This window comes from Notolabrus celidotus, chromosome 15 (assembly GCF_009762535.1).
Source record: "Notolabrus celidotus isolate fNotCel1 chromosome 15, fNotCel1.pri, whole genome shotgun sequence".
Taxonomy (NCBI): domain Eukaryota; kingdom Metazoa; phylum Chordata; class Actinopteri; order Labriformes; family Labridae; genus Notolabrus; species Notolabrus celidotus.
The window spans coordinates 5432422-5452309 of NC_048286.1; the positions used below are offsets into that span (position 1 = coordinate 5432422).

General features: G+C 41.8%; 1 protein-coding gene across 1 annotated transcript in view; it reads right to left on the reverse strand.

Annotated features, from left to right (window-relative positions):
• Positions 1-19888, reverse strand: part of LOC117827217 (neuropilin-1a-like) — a 117059-nt gene that overhangs the window by 80642 nt on the left and 16529 nt on the right. The window contains exon 3 of the mRNA XM_034703744.1: positions 1566-1747. Within this exon, the coding sequence (XP_034559635.1) occupies positions 1566-1747 (182 nt within the window). The remainder of the gene's footprint in view (positions 1-1565; positions 1748-19888) is intronic.

Below are 19888 nucleotides of genomic sequence, written 5' to 3' on the forward strand. Positions count from 1 at the left end.
CCATTTTTCATGTTACCACAAAGCACTTATCAACCAAAGTCCACCTGGGATAGTTATTTTTGGATCCTGTGATTCTGTGAATGGTTAATTCTCTCAGGGGTCCAAACAAAATACAAAGAAATGAGAAGAAGAGGGACCTCACAATTGCACATGTTCCCTCTTTATCTGAGTTATCCCGGCCTCCATTGGTTGAAACTGAGGTGTTCACAGGAGACTCGCTGTTTGGCGGCAGCTCAAGTGGACCCAAGAGGGATGAGCAAATACAAATGTAGGACACGGGAGCAAGGTTCCTTCCTCGACAGGGGCTGTTTATGTTGGTCTATCCTGCTGTTCCTCCAATGGAATTCTGGGTGTTTGAGTTTATTTAACCTGCAGCTTCAGGGTCAGAGTACAAGAGTTCAGTTCAGGCTGTTTGGAAAACCTTTGACATTTTTGATTGCATTCTATGAAAGATTATTTTAGGATACCGTTAACTGGGTCGATAAAACACATAACAAAACTGGTGCTTTTGTTGAAATTCATAGGGTTCCATTTTTTCTTTCATCTTGGTCCAACATCTGATTCTTTGTCTCTCATTCTTTTAGTTATGATTACATTGTTCAGTGGAGAGAAAATGGTTTATTTTCGGTATGATTTATTTATAAATGTTATAAAAGTCCCAGTAGTGGGTGCAGCAGTGCAAAACAATAGAAATGAGAACATCCAACAAAATTAAAGTTTAGTCTTGTGGGAAAACCATTTCTAGTGTGAAAAATGAAGCCACTGCAGTTTTGCAAAAAAGTTGCAGTACCTTGAGTATCCACTTGAGGCCGGCTCCAAAAGCCAAGAAAACCCCAGGAATAAACATGTTAACAGCAAGGTATAAAAAATGAAGTTGGTCAAAGTGTCTCATTTATTTATTTATACTATGGGTACTGTGAGTTGACTGACAGTTTGGGTAGATGGTAGTTGTTTCTTAGGAAGCCTAAGGCCTGCCTCAACTCCACCTCTTTGCCCGAGCTTAGACTGGTTGAAACTTAGTAAAAGTCACCATTTCCAACATGGCGACCACCATTGTAAGGCTTCATTACTCGTGGTAAGAAAACAATGGGTGACGTCACTGAAATTGGGTCCATGTTTTAAGCAGTCTAAAGGGGAAACTGGCAGTAAGCCCACCATAAACAATGTTCATTGCACAGCCATGGGATATTTTTTATGGTCAAAGGTTGGTATTTGGCGTTTTCCATTGGTTGATAATCTTGATATGGTCAGATTTTTATCTTAAATTTAAATATGAACAAAACCAATCAGTCGACCAACTCATTTTCCAATCAACTAAAAAACCAACCAACTGGCCAATGAACCATCCAACCAATCGAGCAAGCAACCATACAACCAACTAACCAAACGAGCAAGCAAGCAACCATCCAACCATACAACAAACCAATCAAGCAAGCAAGCAACCATCCAACATTTTTTCATAGAGTGCCAAATCCACTCTTCCACCTCTGTTCTTGTTAACCTTGAGTCCTCTGTCCGGTACATGGAGCTACATCGGTTTAACCATGAAAGCACAGTCTACACACCTGTCTTGAAGACCTCGTAGCGAACCGAGAATCCCGCCCCGTGTGTCTCGTAGTCTGAGACAAACTTGATGAGGAGCTGGCTGCCGCTTGAGATAATTGGAGACGGTGCGATCTTCCCGCAGAACTTTCCCAACATGGGTGATTGCTCATCCCCGCCGTTGTACACCTCGACATAGTCATACCTGAAGAAAGAGAGAGGAGAGGAAAGGGTTAACATTAAAAAAAAACATCTGACTACAAGTGGTGTGATCCTTGTGAATATGAGTTTATGATTGATTCTTATGTTAATCTGTCCCAGTGGATTATCAGGCACTTGTTCTTTCTGTGACTTTGCCTGAATACACATAGTAGTGATTAGTAAGAATGAAAGTTCAGCCCCAAGAAAACTTATAGCAAAATGTTTATTCTATCAGAATCAAAGATGCATTGAATATCCTAATGTAAGCAAGACATTGTCCTCTCTAATACTGCTGAATGTATTTACACATCTCTGATAATGTGGTAAAACCTGGGGCTGGAGATAATGAACCTTGCTAATACTTGACAATGCACTACACGTCATACTGGAGGATACCTCTAGAGGGCACAGTAGAGAGCTAAGGCTGTATGCAACTACCGGATTTGTAGGACGTAAACAAGAGACACGACTGAGGTTACTGTGGGGTAAATTCTGGGTCTAAGCGGCCCAGTGAGAGACAAATTCTTGAACCAGCTGAGGCGAATGATGACCGGTCGACAGAACAAACCATCAGCACCACCACCACTCAGCTTTTCCAACGTTTTTTCTCCATGCTTGGATGTAACAGCCCAATACTTTGTTCCATTGAATTCTGTAGGTTTCAACATTGACTAATAAAACTGAACTCATCTGTCACCAGTTGTTTTTAGCAGTTTGTTTGTTGCTGTGCAGCACATCGTAAAGATGTGGTTAACTGCAACTTGGTCCATCAGCTTGTGTTTAAAACTCTCTGTGTTGACTGACACATCCCCTCTACCTCTACACTACCCCTGACGATCATGTGCATACTGCATCATGCACCTCACGTCAGCAGCATCATTTTTAAGGATGTGCACCAGTGGTGTACTGGAATAGAAATATATCAACAGTTTTGTGTTTTCCTTTTTCATGATTTAATTTCCACCACAATTGGCAACAAAAATATTCACCACGATGCAGAGAATTAACTGTAGGATGCTCAGCATTTTTAGGTTTTCGCCCCTGTCCCTCACACAGCCTGAGTACGCCACTGACGTGCACAGCCGACACACCAGACCAATGCTGGGTACCCATGGTAGCCATCATGCACTCACACTAGCAAAGTTAGCAGCAAGTAAATCCCCGGCCTTCGACGTCCCCACCAAGTGAGTGAAAAACGTACCTGAGAGCATTTTTTAAATTGTTATGTGGAAACATTAGCCTGAACTGAAGCAAACAGTGTCCTCGTCTTTAGACTGATAACGCCCCAGGCCTGAAGAATGCTGTGACACACATAGAGACAAACTTTTTATATCTATTTCCAACTGTACCCTCCAAACACTGTTACAAACTGTAGCCACAAAGACACACCCTCAGTGTGAAACCACAACAATGAATGTCATCCTCTCTAGCATACTTGCTGACTCTGACTGCTTCCTGATTTCCACTGTACAGAGGCGTTTTCCCAAAATACCATTCGAGACTAGCTCGTCTGATCTGCTTTGTTTGGTCTTCACGCCTTTATAGCTGCTGCTGCTGTGGGACTAAGAATCATGACAGCTGTCTTCAAAGAATGACGGAAGATTTCTTTGCTGCGGCAGCAAATTTGAACAGAACCTCAGATACAGCAGCTGTATGCTGAATTATTCAATGTTTGTTGGGGGATCTGCAGCAGCTTCACATCTGCCTTCCTATGTATGGTGAAAAGATCAATATTTATACTTGATTATCTCAGCAGGCTTATTTATGTCCCAGATAGTTTGTGGAGACTCAGAGAACATTTAATCTTGCAGAACAAGACTAAGATGCATATATCTGAGGACAAAGATCTGTGTGTCTTCAGCATGGGGGCACATTCTGAGAAGATCGTATCTTTTCCCACAAGTAACATATCTGACCACATACTCTGCTCCACATATCCACTGCCCCACATCTGAAGTGAATAACGACTCTGTGTGCATGTTTTTCTTACCACAGCGATAAGAAAAACAGCAGCTCTGTCTCCAGGATATGTTGGGAAAGAAAGAAAATACCTCAGATTTAAAGCCAGAGAGGCGACTCTTTTCTGTACGAGTGAGGAAACAGAGCGAGAGGCGGTGACGGAAGTATGAACAGCAGGCAGGATGAAGCACAGGGAGGCTGTGAGGATCCCACCGAGCGCTCTGAGAGACTTCATCAGTCTCTGCTGTCTGTGTGGACCTCCCACTGCCGCTGCAGCACCTCATCTTTTACCAGCACACACCTCTCTGTCCACCCTCTGTCCGCTTCATGACATCTCAAGTGTGACATCTGTACACAGCATCTACGCGGTTATCTGCTGCAATGTGCAACTTTTATCCAACAGTTCATACATTCTGCAGGTTGTTCAAAAATGCGTGTTGGTGTTGATACAAGCATGCATGTAAGAGTGTTCCTGGATTAAAGCCCTCCCTCCTCCTCCTCCTCCTCCTCCTCTCTGTGCTGCACTGTCGCTGATTGAATCACTGAGCCTGTTGAGGATTCACATCTCACATGTGCGTGAGAAAGCATGCCGAGAAGCAAAGTCGATTCACAAAAGGACACGGAAGCCCGACCGAGTCGTCACTCAGATCATCTCCAAGTTTAATTCTTTTTCTCTGGATCAGAGTTTGCACGCTTCAACTCCAAAAGCTGAAGCCAGTACAAAAACTCATGATCCCCTTTTTCAGCTTGTTTGATTTTGATACTTGGTGGAGGCCTGGATGGAAAAACACAAATATTGAACAAAATTATGGAAAGATTTGAGAAGATTTTGGAAACAGTAGCCAAGAGTTAGAGCTTCAGAAGCTCCAAACACAAACCGAGGGGTGAGACTCAAAGTCAAACTATGCTTTTCTTAGTCTCTTATCTTTTTATCATGTTACAATCCTTTAGATTTATCGTCTGACTCTTGCACCAGATGGAAAAGGGAATAAAATGCTGGAGCCCAAATAATCTGAGATCAGAATTAAAAAAACACCTCAATCTGATAGTCTGACACGGAAAGTTTCATTCTGATCATGGCCCATAGGAAAATAAATTTAGAGAGGAGATCTCAAAAGTGTTTCATTTCTGTCTCCTAGACAACAATGAGATCTGTTTGAAAGCAAAATGAGACTATAGCTTATGTCTCCTGTTTCTCATTCTTGCCTCCAGAAAAAAAGCTGCTAAAAGTCTCAGCTTAGTCTCCCTTTCAGTTCAAAAGGAGATCTGGTCAGAATCTGAAATGATTCTCAGGTATTTCTCAAGTGTTGTGACTCCTTTTGAGCTCAGGTGGAGAAATCAGGGAGCTCTCTCAATTGTCTCAATCTAACCTCATCCATTTGTTTTTGTCAGACTCAGTTTTGTGTGTCTCAAGTTGAGCTCAGATGGAGCAAAGAAAGAGCCTGAGCTCATCTTTTCATCAACATTTATAGAGCCCTGCAGAAATTAAGATTTCAATGTAATTGTCCACAAACTTACAATTCTCATTAAAACATTTGAACCACTTCAAGATCAGATATTTAGATGTGAAATGATCTCTTCTTTGACTTCACAATATGATCCTTCCTTTACAAGTCTGTTTGGAACAAAACAACTTCACAAAGATTTAGTGGATTTGAGAGAAACTGCAAAAGATAGAGATTTCATATCTCCAGGTATGACCGACCATTTATTTAAAATATGGGCCGCAAAAAGACTGACAAGATTTATCCAGATTATTACAATTAAAGGGGCGGATTCTTTTGGGCGCTGGTGGCCTAGTGGTCTAAGCGCCCCACATACAGAGGCTACAGTCCTCGTCACAGGGGTCGCCGGTTCGATTCCTGGCCGGTCGACCATCTCCTGCATGTCTTCCCCCGCTCACTACTCCCCACATTTCCTGTCTCTCTTCAGCTGTCCTGTCAAATAAAGTCAAAAAGGCCAAAAATATATTTTAAAAAAAGAGAAGAAAATTAGCCATTAATGAGATCTCTCATTTAAGTCTCAAATAAGACTCATGTCATGGTCTCAACTATTTCTCCTAGTGAATTTTAGGAGAAACTAATGAGAACAATTTAAAACTCGAATGAGGCTGAAGTGAGAATCTCAATTTTGTCTCCAGAGACTTAGAAGAGAAAGCCTTGAGCAGTAAAATGTTCCTCTGGGGGGGGATGGTGTCTGACGTTTGTTGTTCAGATTAGTATCCATGTAAACACTTGACCCATGAATCATTTCCTCCTGGTCGGGGTAACATGACTCTTACAGCGCACGTCTGCCCCACGTGACATCACATGAGTTCCTACTTTTGTTTTCACTGTAATGGACAGAAACATGGTGGGAGCTAACGAAACAAAACGTCAAAATGCAACAATAACACAAAATGATAGCAGAGGCTTTTAATCCACATGATATCATCAAGTCACTTCTTATTACACCACCACTCACTTTATTTGCATTATCAGAGTACATGGAGCGTTTTCTGATACAAAACCTTTAATTTATGTTTCAGGAAAAATGCATCTCAGTAGATCGATATCCGAATTAATGCACCCACCACATCCTCAGAGCCGCTCAGTCGCTCACTATTCAATAAAGCACTGACAAAGCACTGAGAAAACAGACTGGTTTCTACACTGGGACGACTCTGTGCATGTCAGAAAGGTTTAATTCTGATTTGATGCTTGATATGTGTGCATCATAGACTGTAGAAATAATGGACGTAGTATCCGTGACATCACCCATCTGTTTCTGAAGCGCTGTTTTGAAGCCAATCATCAGAGGGAGCCATATTGGAAATGTTGAACTCAACCTTACTGCTGTCGAGCAAGTGTGAGGTAAAGAGGCGGGCTTTGAGCCTCCTAGCTAACAGCTACAGTGTTTTGTCTGTCAATCAAGTCAGCTGTGCCTCTCATTAGAAAACTCTTCTTCTTAATATCTCAGAAATTGCCACGTTATGAAAAAATTCACCCCCTGTACAGTGTGTGCCGATCGAGAAATGAGCTATTGAGACTACACTGGTCTTTTGTTCCAGGCTGTAAACATGTTTATTTCTGCTGTAAAGACCGTCTTCTTTGAATTGGTGTATGTGTGGTTTCTGGTACTTCTGGGGCCAGCCTCAAGCGGATCCTCGATGAACTGCAGTTTTTAACACTTCCTCATTGGCTTCAATTCTCGCGGCCGGAGGTTGCCGCTTGATCACAACACAACGCAGCCACACTGTTTTGATTCCATCACAAAGCTGGTTTCTTTTCCCTCGTAGAAAACATTTCATACAACAAAAAATACACCACACTGCTTCAGAGTCAAGATCCCTCTGTGAGGTTTGCTGAAAGTCACCCTGGGACAAACAGGAAATTATCATGAAGCAGCAGCAGCTGACAAGGCAAGCTACGATATCTCTACTACGGCCAAAGCAGGGTGCAACAGAAAGAGAGCTTCAACCTTTGATCATGTAATGAGTCACAGATTGATGATGAGTACGTTTATACGTGATCGAAAGAAACAAAGACACACTGCAGGGCTCCATTATTCCAGATAACTGAATGCAACACTTGCTCTTCATCAGACTGATGAACGTCCCTTCCCTAGTGCACTGAATTATCTCCCTGCAGTGAGCGAGGTGTCTTTGTTTTTCTGTCACATATAAACATACTCGTCATCAGTCTGTGAGTTCTTTTGTGTGAGAGACACTCTCACATCGGACTTCAGCCTGACTTCCTCTCCACTTGAGATTGATGCGTCGTGCTCCGGCATCCAACAAAAATAGAAGTCTAGTAGTTGTGTATCTAATCCTGGAGGGCTCCGACCTGCCGGATCAGAGACGCAGCCGGAACGCAACGGAGCAGATCCAGTGGAAGTTAACACATTGAATAGAATAGAAACCTATCAGATGTGCCGTGACGGATCGGAGACAGACCGGAGCGTGTTGGTCTATTTTCAGCGACTCTCAACATGCGAATAATTCTGTGACATCCATGTTGTCTGGAAAGGAGAGTCACTCATCTGTGAACTCCTCGTCTTCTGTTTACATCACACACTAAAAAACCTGTTCAGCACTTCACATACCAGATCACACTGATCAGGAATGTATGATATAATCTGCATCAGACTGTAAAGATTCATGAGTTATAATCTGTGCTGAACATCAGCCCTGACCCGGCCTCAGATTTCCCCTTTGACATGAAAAAACCCCCTCTGGAAATCAAGAACAACTTACAGGGAAAACATTAATCTACATTTACATCATGCATCTGTTTTCGTAGCGCTCATATATCTGCTTTAAAATGTTTTGTTGGCATTCTTTGACCGTGACTTCCACATCTGATATCCTCAAGTTTCCACATTTGTCTTGTATTATTGCCGTACAGTCTGAGAGCACTTTGAGGCTGTTTTGATAAGAGCTACACAAATAAAGCACATTATACAGAACATGTTATCCGATACAACAAGCCTCTTCCTCCTGCAGCCAGCTGTGGAAACAACTTCCCCTGCATGGTGAGCACCTAAAGCGGTAGAAGACAGAAACAGAAAACCTGGAGCTGAGCGTGTGGAGATGCTGTCCGTCAGCCAGACAGAAAATCCATACCAGCTCTGGGGTCTGTGTTTTGAAACAGGGCCTGACCTCTGACCTCCCTGACAAGAGAGCAGAGTTTTCCTAAGGTGGGTTTCCTGGGTAGAGTATCAAAATACTCCTTCAGCATGCTCAGCAGTAAAAGCTCTTAGGTAGGACTGTGTGGAATCAGAGGAATGTATGTCTAATGAGAGCCTGCAGAGATACAGATGCAGACTCAGGCCTCCTGACCTGCAGCGCGATAAATAACCAAGCTTTGTAGGTTCACTTTTCTGCAATGGAAAAATAACCTGCACTTTTCCCACACTGGGGCAAAACTTCCTCCGCCAGAGGCTCGGACGGTCGGCTCGTCTCAGACTCCAGGAATTCAGCTGTTGACCGCCGATTCTCCTCGCGGCTAATAACGTTAGCGTGCAGACAGAAAGCTTGTTGGGTGATGTTTATAAAGGAGTCTCTTCATGAGTTTAACGTGGGAAATGAGCTTTTCTCACTCACATTTCTCACAGACATCTCAATTTAAAGGTTTAGATCTTTCTGTGGGACAGTGGACACGCAGGGGACAGGTATATAGATGGGGCATTTTTACAGCACGTAGCACAGATTTAAACACAAGTGCTGATAGGCATCTTGACTGTTCAAGGTTTCTGAGATCTAAACAAGGTGCAGAAGACAGACATGGTATCACAACTATAGATTTAAAGCTTCATATTTAGAGACTTTTTCATTTGCAACGTGCAACAGCAGTCTCTAACCTTGAGAGAAAACCCTCAGACTGCTTCAGATTTGTGATGAAAACAGAAGAATTAAACATGATCATGTAACAGAAGTTGCAAAAAGCAGTCACACAAAGAAGCTTCTCACCACAATAAGCTCAATCACAATTTTAAACACGTTCTGATCACTTTGCACACACACAATGTTCAGTTTGCATATTAAACCAATGCAGCCATCCTCAGTACAATTAGTAGAGTCATATCTCTTTCTGTATGAATCCTCTTTGCACATGAGTGATGCAACACTTTGAGGTTTTGAGCAACACTGCCCAGGGCTGTATCGATGCTGCAAACATGTGCAAGCTTTAACCAACCATTAAAAGACAAGATTATTACAAAACACGGGACATGAACAGGCTGTGTGCAGAGATAGAACCAGCAAAGCATTTTCCTGGATGCACATGGTCATAACTTTATCATACACATACTGGTGCAAAGACCTCAAACTGTGCATACATGTGACACTTGTCTAACTACTAATTTGGTAAACCTACTGAGAGAGTGAGATGTGATGGCACAGAGCAAATTAAAGACTGCTGTCTTCTCCACGCCCAGAGGAGAGCATGCACTGATGGATGCCATGAAACAACATACATGATGACAAAAAGTATGAACATCTATCAAGTTCACTTATTTTTAAATCTATTTGAAGACACATCTGAGTTTATTTTCACACTTTGTTAATCTTGCTGCATTTTAAATATCTTTAACTTTGTCTGCACCCTCCACTGAGTCATGATTAGCATTAGCATTATAATTGAGCAAATATATAGTGTTTTCAATGCATTCATTCAGTTTTGCAATAAAACAGAAACTTTAAACATGTATCATCTCTCACTGGATTTATATTTAGTTGAATTTTCAGTTTCTTCCTTGTATATTGTAAAATGATGATCCTGAATGAATATGCCCCTTATAGTAAATACATGAATCAAAATACATCTAAATAATAGTGCTTTTTGAAATGCATCTTATTCTGCAATTCTATTCACACTTGAATAATACAAAGATTTAAATTAACAGGAGCAGCATGAGCAGTTTCAGTTCAGCCTCGCTCAACTCATTGCTGTTTATAGAGCACCTTTCATACATTCGAGCATGCAGCCCAATGAACTTCACAAAAAAGAGAGATCGAAACTGGCAGCAATAGGTAAAATGATACAAGGCTGAAACAAGATAGAGGAAAGTGATATGAAATATGAAATAATAAAAAATAAAATAACTAAAATAAAATAAATGAAATGAAATAAAATTGGAGCGGTCAAGATAACGGATGGATGGATGGATGAAATAAAATTGGATAACTTTCAGGAAATAAAATAAAAACAAAATAAAATCTATAAAATTAAGTAAGACAAATAACTGAAAGAAAATGAAATCATTACTAAAAAAAAAAAAAAAAAAAACTTAGATTAATAACGGAAAATCTAATAGAATCAATGAAATACAATCTGAAAATATCAGGAAATAAAATAAAAATAAAATAAATACCAGAAAAATAGAATAAAACAATACAATAAAACAAATAAAACAATTATCAGAAAATAGAATAAAATCAGATCAATTCTAGAAAATCAAAATAAAATAACATAAAATAAGACATCATAAAATTAAAAACAATGGGAATAGAGGTTATAATGGTAATAATGCAGTCCAGGGCTAAAAAGAAATAACTCAAAGTCAAAAGCCAGATTAAAAAGGTGAGTCTTAAGTTTACTTTTAAAAACATTAATGTTGTAGATCCATTTTAAGCTCCATCCTTCCACTTATTAACATCCAGTTATAATTTAACACACTGCAGCCTGCATGTTACATCTCCAAACATGAATATCCAGCTAATGAACACTAACATGTATAAAAGCCTTTGTTCAGTCATGACACAGTCTGACATCCAGTCGTTCTCAGGCAGCTCTGTGTGCAGACATTACGTATCAGCAGTGCTGACAGCTGAGGGCATAAACAATGTTTTCCATGTTTGAATCAAGGTTTCTCAGCCGGAGGAGGAGAACAAAAATCTGTTTTCTCCATCTCTGACTTTACGCTTCTCTGTCTCTGCGTCTTCTTCTCCATGTGTTCGCAGAAAGCTTTACATGCCCGCAGAGAAAAGGACTTAAGTACGCACTTGTAAAGTCTCAGAGCTGACGGTGATATTTAGGTGATGGCATTTTTATTCATAGCATCAGACTCTCTCTCTCTCCCTCCTCCTTCAATGTCTTTACAGGGGCTCATAAAATAAAGCCAGAGGGAGAGAGATGGAGAGAAACAATGTGTGCATTTGTGTGTGTTTGTGTGTGTACATGCAGATGGCTACACTCACTCACTGCAGCCAGTCCTGGAGGCAGTCGGTGTTTACCGAGACAGGCCGTTTAATGAAGTGGCTCTGTCTCTTCACACTCTAGTTAGAGAGGCTCTCAGTCTGCAGCCCTGCAGCCTCCTCTCCATCCCCTCACATCACTCATTAACCACACCGGCTACTCGAAATGCCCTCCAAAGCCAGCTGGCCGGAACAAATGCCTTGCTCAAGGGCGAAACAATCGCCATTCCATCTGGAAGCCCAAGAGCAGAGGTTTAAAATTAACATTTTATGCTATTAACTGGCCCTCTCACCCACAGTCGTGTACACAACAGAAAGTGCAAGTGAGCTAAACTTAGCGAGTGAGGAGTAGCAGAAAGTGCAAGGGAAGGTCAGGAGGAGTATAACAGTGCTACTGCATGAGGGGAAAGTGTCGGTTCAGCTACAAATGTGGAGGAATTTAAGAGGATTTGCAGTTTTGACATCGACACCTTCGAACAAAAAAATACTGGAAGGTTTTAATGAACCGAGTGAAGAAGAAAAATCCTCCTAAGCATCAAATCTGTTGAATTTTTTCACCTTAGGTTGCAACTTCCACCGCGTAGGGTAAACATTTGCTGCTTCATTTTTAAAGTTTGGCCTCTTCATCACAGGAAAAACTTTGAGTTGTTAATAATGCAGAGATGCTCGTAGAGGTTGGGCTCAATTGATACAAAACAGCGTAATTTACCCTGGCTTCTGAATTCTGAAAGTTAAGTCAAACCTCCTGAAGGTTTCCATCCGCAGCGTTCTCTCCAACTTTACCCAGACTTTCTGCAAAAAGTCAGAGTAAGCTGATGTTTAAACACAGCATGCAATTCTCTGGTAGATTCAACCTTAGTAAAGTTAGGTATATGATGAATCTAAAGCCTCTTTCACACATGCATTGCACTACTGAAAATTCCCAGACATTATCCAGGTGAGCTGCACGTGCAAACACAAACCACCATCCTGAATTCATCCTCACCCAAGCGGAAACCTCCGGTCTAAAAGTTATGAGTCCAGTGTGGAAGTGCTAAAAACTGCAGCTCATCGAGGATCCACTTCAGGCTGGCTCCAGAAGTACCAGAAACCACATAGAAATACAGCAGAAATACAGCCTGGTTCAAAAGACAAGTGTAGTCTGGATAGCTCATTTCTTGATCAGCACACACTGTACAGGGGATGAATTTTTTCATAACGCAGCAATTTCAAAGATATTGAGATTACGAGTCTTCCAATGAGAGGCACAGCTGACTTGATTGACAGGCGGGAACACTGTAGCTGTTGGCGAGGAGGCTCAAAGCCCGCCTCTTTACGTCACAATAGCTCAGAGCAGCAATATGGCTGCCGCCGACAATTGGCCTCAAAACAGCACTTCAGAAACAGATGGGTGACATCACAGATACCAGGTCCATTATTTATACAGTCTATGTTCCTGCCAGTCACTACAAGGAGATGAGGGCAGTCGATGTGGAAACGCTGCAGGTAATAGTCAGAAATCATAGCACAAGCGGTAAGAGATGGTACCACACATCTGCATAGAAACTGCACATCGCTGAACACAATGAAAGCCCCCATAACAGACATTTTTTGCATCTTATATTCTGGGTTTTTCGGGACCACATGAATCTCACGTTGTAGCAAGTGGAATAAAAGAAACGATATACTCTGTTGCATGGACAGACGGCTTAACAGTGGAAATGATGACTGCATGATGCCTTCAAAGGCCCTGAGACATGTGAGTAGGTAGAGTTAGTGACAACATTTACATAGTTTCAGGTCTGATACTCCTGACTTATTTTCCTGAAGAAGCAGACATGATGTTTTATTGAAGATGAAAAGTAGCAGGTGGTAGAAAAGCATCTTTTTCCACAATGGCTGGTCAGGAAAGAAAAGCGTATCGCCTATAGAAACTTATAGATAAAAATCAATCACATTAATTAGAGAGAAAACCTCAGAGTATGAAGATGTCTCTTAATCGCCCACGTACATCCATTACTTATAAGTGATGAGGTACAAAGCAAGGTGACCACAGCAGTGACCGCTGGAGCTAAATTTAAACCAGAGGATGAGGCAGATAACCTCTTTAAATAAACAAGATCCAGATGCAGATGAGGAATTTTTCACACAGCCCTGCATTCCTTCCCTCCTCCTGCTAATGCTACTGCAGCTCTGAGCTAAAAGCAGACACCCTCACCCTGCTGCACCCCTACACAACTCATTAACACGCTCCCTGCTTTCTGTTCTGTTGTGTTCCCCCTGCGGCCGACTTCTGAGCACACATCTGGAAGGAATCACAGGAGCATTTACAGGGAGAAGTTTGAGCTGTTGTTACATAAACCTCCTGCAACGGAGAGCTACAGCAGGGAGGGAGTGACTCAGTGTTTCTGCAGAGCGGAGTCACACCTCCGTCGTTCCCTTAGTCCATCCAACTTTTTCCCCTCTTAGACACTGTCTCCTCTCCACCCTTCTCTCCAGACATGAAAGCATTCTTCCAAATATCTCACTTCTCTATAAAGCATGTGTCTGTAAAAGGAACTTTCCACTGGTATTACACCCAAACTGAACTGCTCAGGTGTTAAAGTTTGATCAAGTGCTGTAATAAACTCCTTGGCATGTCCACTTCTCACCCAATAGGCCTCATCTACCTCCACCTCGTGTAGTAATTTCCCTCATTACCCAGAATGGCTTTCAACAACCTGAGGAAAGAGGTGGGAACTTGTTGCACTTATTGTGCTGACAGAGAGAGGGATTGAGCCAATAACATTGGGATAGTGTGTTTGGTTCCAGCTGAGCAGACATGAGTCGTTCCACTTTGTCAGAACGCAACAGGTAGTTCGGAGCAGTGTGGGTGCGTGTGTAGGCGGTTCTACCTGTGTGATTATGAATGTCAGCAAACTGTGGACTTAAAAAAAGAAGCTCTCTTTGGTTCATTCGGATGTTATGAAACACCTGAAGATTGATGAAAAGATGGAACTAGACTTTATAAAAAATGCAGGGAACATAGCCAACTGCGGTTTGAGAGATACCGTCTCTGCTGTTGCTTCTGATGCTGCCTGACAGTTTCACACCTAAACTGAAGCTCAGCAAGCAAGCAGTGTCAAACTTCAACACTCTGCTAACTTCATAATCTTGATTCTTACATGTGCAGGGCTGCATGTAAAGCACATATCATTACAGGTAACAGTGAGCCTTACAGTTAGGGTAGAAACATGGGAGTACAGGAACTAACAACACGGCTGCAACCAAGCGACAACCTCCGGTCTCAAAATATGAAGCCCATGCGGAAGTGCTAAAAACTGCAGTTCCTCCAGTGTGCACAATAACTTATAACTAACTCATATTTAGCTTTTTCGTTAATAATTACTCTTCAAACTCTAAATGTAAGACAGATGATGTCACCCATCTGTTCCTGAAGCGCTGTTTTGAAGCAAATCGTCGGAGGGTGCCATATTGGAAATGAGGAACTCAACCTAACTTCGTCTGAACTAGTGTGAGGTAAGAGGCGGGCCTTTAGAGTTTTTGTGAACAGCTACAAACTAACAGCTAACAGCCACAGGGTGCCCACCCTTGAATCAAGTCAGCCATGCCCTTATTTGGGCAAAACTTGTAAGTTAATATCTTCAAAAATAACGACTTATGAAAACTAGTAGAATGTGTGTTGATAGAGAAATTAGCTATTCAGACCTAAGCCGTTTTTTGTAACATGTTTATTTCTGCTGTAAAGATCGTCTTCTTTGAATGGGTGTGTATGTGGTTTCCTGTGTTTCTGCAGCCAGCCTCTAGTGGACGCTTGATGAACTGCAGTTTCAGCACTTCTGCACGGGCTTCATATCTTAAGACTGGTAAAGGCTTGCTCCACTTTTTCATGGTAGGAGAGGAGGAAGAAAAAGAGATGCAAAGGAGAGAAATAAATGAAGTGTTATGAGGTAAAATTTAAGTTGAGGGACTGAAAATGTAAAACTCACACAGTGGCGCTAACTTGAGTTGCCACCATGGCGTCTCCTCAAATGCTTGTGCATTACTGATGCCCTTATGATAAGCAAGTTCAAGTTTGCAGATCTCGCATGCAGCTCTTATCTTTGCACTTACCTTCCACTTGCAGGCAGCAAAGATAGTAAGGATGCGAGATGTCTCACTACTTAACAATTCAAATCAGAAAAACGATCTTAAGTCCGTGCATGGCAAGATATGACATCACAAACGATTATTCAACTTTTAATTCGTAGGTGACAGAATTTTTCCTGATTTTGCCGACAACTTTGATGAGTCGCTGCACCCCTAATTAACAATTTATAGCCATGTATCTTTAAATAACAAAGCATGCACCCAACCACTCACCACACAGCTTTAAAACACCATGATGCATTCAGTAAATCACAAAAGCCAAGACAACATACCACACATACAACCAACTCATCCGCTTGAGAGAGCAGATAGGTTATGAGTTAAATTTTAAAGGTTTAAGACTCTAAGAAGGCAAAATGCTCACAAGAGAGCCAAACTGATCCTCTCTTAAGCAAGTCGAGCCTGATACACACCCGCTACAACTCAGATCACGAAGCAGGACATCCCTTCACTTAAATTAATTTGATGGAGACACGCTGTAAGTTAGGAAGATGTTGCATGCCTTAAAATCAAAAGTTTGAACCTTTAAGTTCAATGTTTTAACTCATCAGGGTTAGATTGTGACAACTAAGCACGCACATGTGACTTGGGGAGCAAGTTAATGTCCCAACAATGTGTGTAAAACAAATCCAAACACACACTCACACTCACAGGAGACGCCACAATGTTCAGATTTTGTAACACATGAGTGGATTTGGCATTTTAGTGCTGATAAATTGTGTCTGACCAGTCGTTCTGGGCTCTGCTGGGAGGCTACAGATGGCACATGTGTGTGTGTGTGTGTGTGTGTGTGTGTGTGTGTGTGTGTGTGTGTGTGTGTGTGTGTGTGTGTGTGTGTGTGTGTGTGTGTGTGTGTGCGTGCGTGCGTGTGTGTGTGTGATGGCAGGTGGCGTTGTCTGCTCACACACACACATGCACACACACCAGTCCATCCATCCCCATTTCTCACCTCCTCCGTGTTCACCAAAAATTCTACATCATCTCCCTCTCTCTTGCACACACTCGAGTATTCACTACAGCTACTGTCATCTCCCCATGAATAATACTCTTAGTCAGTTTCCTGTTGGCACAACCACACACACACACACACACACACACACACACACACACACACACACACACACACACACACACACACACACACACACACACACACACACACACACACACACACACATTTGAGGAAACACTCACTCGTATTCATAGCCAAACCACGTGTGCAAGTTGAAACTGCTGCACTTTTGTGTGAAACTTCCGAGGTCCTTACTTTACTTTGGGATGTGTGTTAGCTGCTTCTAAAGGCATCATGGGACAGCAGGCAGGCATGGATTCAGCTCACAGGCAAACAGGAGTCTAGTGTTACTTGAGTGCATGGAAGTGAGAGTGAAATGTACCTGGAGCTTCTGTAGAGATTTACTTAAAAATGTATTTTGAGTGAGTGACACTTGCCTCCATAATCACAGCTGCAATCCAATACAATTACAAAAAAATACTGCACTTGCTTGGGAAAAATGCCAATTCCCACAATTCCTGCTGGCCGTACCCAAACTGTTCTCATAAGTTAATTTAAGACTCATTCTTTCCTGAATTATATTCTTCTTAGTGCCTTGTTCATGTTTCAAGCAACATTTTTGTGTCCCAATCTTGAGAGGAATAGGACAGTTCTGGTTAAAGTAAGAAACTAGGAGGAGAGAGTGGCAACTTCAAGGACAAACAGCCTCTGTACATGGGGCGCATTAACTCTTAAAGCCTGGTTTATACTTCTGCGCCAAATCATACCCGTACCTACGCACAAAGCCAACATACACCTCCTCCAAAATGTAACAACGCATCAAATTGACGCAGACCACAAGCCCTGTGATTGGTCCACTCGTCAGCATTGTATTTCCTGCATTTACAGCACTTCCAGAATCGCGGCACATTGGCCTTGTGCTTCATCTCCTCACACTAGCTTGGACGATGTTAGGTTGAGTTCAGCATTTCCAATATGGCACCCGCCGACGATTGGCTTCAAAGCAGTGCTTCAGAAACAGATGGGTGATGGACACTACGTCCATTATTTATACAGCCTATGTGCGTGACACAAACACATCACCGCACAAATATGTAGTGCTCAAGTCCGCATCGGCAACTGCAGCGTAGGGTCAATGCACAAGTATAAACCAGCCTTAAGCCAAACAGGTGTTCTTCCAGAGGATTTTAACATGCCATCATTAAACCCCTTTTTAAGTGAAATATAAAAACACAAAGACACAGTCATGAATGTTTGCAGAACGACTCACTAGAGCACCCTCTTTATTCCTACATGCTTCTTTCTTTAAAAAAAAAAACCTTCACTACACTCTCATGCTTACAAAAATAATGATTTTTACTCATGCCACCTACCACCCACACACAACTCCTTTCATGACCATGAAGAAATAAACACACCACTCAAAACAAACCAAACATCCAACCTGATTGGACTTTGAATTATTAAGTGAATTCAGTGCTTACAGTATGAAGAAGCAGAACACTTCCAAAAATGGAGAAAAGGTACTCAAGCAAATCTTATTAAAGGAGTAAGATCACACACTCGCTCACAGCCGTACGGACCCCCTCCTCTTCCCCAAAAAATAAATTGGGCCAAGGAGCCAAAGTATGAATATCCTCATCCTTCACCTCTGCCGTGCAGATACAAAGCCACGGCAGCACAATCCTGCAGGGAAATTAAAAACGGAGACGAAGGAGGAGGTGGAATTTGTTCTCATTTAGGAAGCCTTAATCTGACAGAGGGGGGGAAAGGAGAACGCCGCTTTTTCCCCACTCTCTCCTCGACAGACTGTTTAGGGACCCTGAAGGATGAAATGAGATTTGGTGCAAACTCAATGGGGTTTAATGGGAAAAAGTTGAAAAGACCCAAAGTCGAGGTCGATATTTTTGGGAAAGTAGAGAAGTTCTCTAAGGGTCAAAGCTTTGCAACTTCGCCTGTGTTGAACAGAAAATAAAGGGAGATCGTTTCTTCATCTGTAGCTGTTTTGGGTAACTTAAGTTTTAAAATACACAAGAGGGGCGTACTCGAGTCTGACTCCGTAGAAAAGGCCAAACGTCTCCATCTGTACCAGAGATTTGGCAGGAAAAAGACTCTTTGTCAAGCGACACTCAATCCACACCTCTGTGGAGTGAGCTAGGGGCAAAGCAATAAACACTGTGTCACTTCCACTACACTCTGACATGTGTTAGCCCTCAACAACTTCATCTGCATTAACAGAGAGGCCGGGCCGACTACGTTTTCACCTCTCCTGTTCCCAACTACATGTGACATTAATTAGCTAGCTCCATTCAGGCGCACATATAGAGAGCCCAGCAGGGACTGCGTGGGACTGGTGACAAGAGAGGGTGGTTGACAGACAGACTGAGACGCAGATAATCAGGAAACAGTTGAACATCATTAAATAGACTCCATTTTGCAGAATTGTTTCAAGAGGGAATGCCTGCTGTGTTAATAGCATATGAAAATTAAACCACATTATGAAAGAGGATAAGCATATTTACCAAATAAGCTTATAATTTCCTGAACACAAAGACAGAAATGACTCGTGTGTTTTTGAAGATTATTGGTTTTTGTTCAGTGGAGGAGTGGGGGCTCCACATGCACCTTGTTTAAAACATGCTTAGAAATGTCCTTTACATGCATAACTCTCCTACGCAAAAGCTCCAATCAGTTAAGTCTATATCTGTAATATGCATGGATCTATACACGTATTGGTTCAGACCAAGCGGCAACCTCCAGTCTTAAAATATGAAGCCCATGTGGAAGTGTTATAAACTCAGATTCATCGAGCGTCCAGTTGAGACTGGCTGCAGAAACAGAGGAAACCACATACACACCCATTCAAAATAAACAATCTTTACAGCAGAAAAAAACATGTTTACAGCCTGGTTCAAAAAAAAGGTTTATTCTGAAGAGCTAATTTCTCTTTCGGCAAACACTATACGGGGGAGAAATTTTTCATAACTTGTTATATTTGAAGATATTAAACTTAAGAGTTTTGCCCAAATAAGGGTACTTGATTGACAGGCGGGCACCCTGTAGCTGTTAGCAAAGAGATCACTCCTGTTCTGGTCGCTGCTTGTTGAGCAGCAGTATTGTGTTTTAAACCTTATTTGTAAAAGTTGGTGTATTAACTTTACTGTGCTCTCATCTAATCTGTGTCCTGACACAATTGAGGTGTTTTTCATAACTTTTGAAAAAGTTTTGACCGCAAACAGTAAATGTATTCTCTAAATGTATATATTTGTGATAAATGTATGTATGTTTGTGTGAACGTGATAGTGTATATATTGCTGCTGTGCAGTTATTGACCGAACCTTGTTCTGAAACCACTGCTCTCTAGCCTTTTA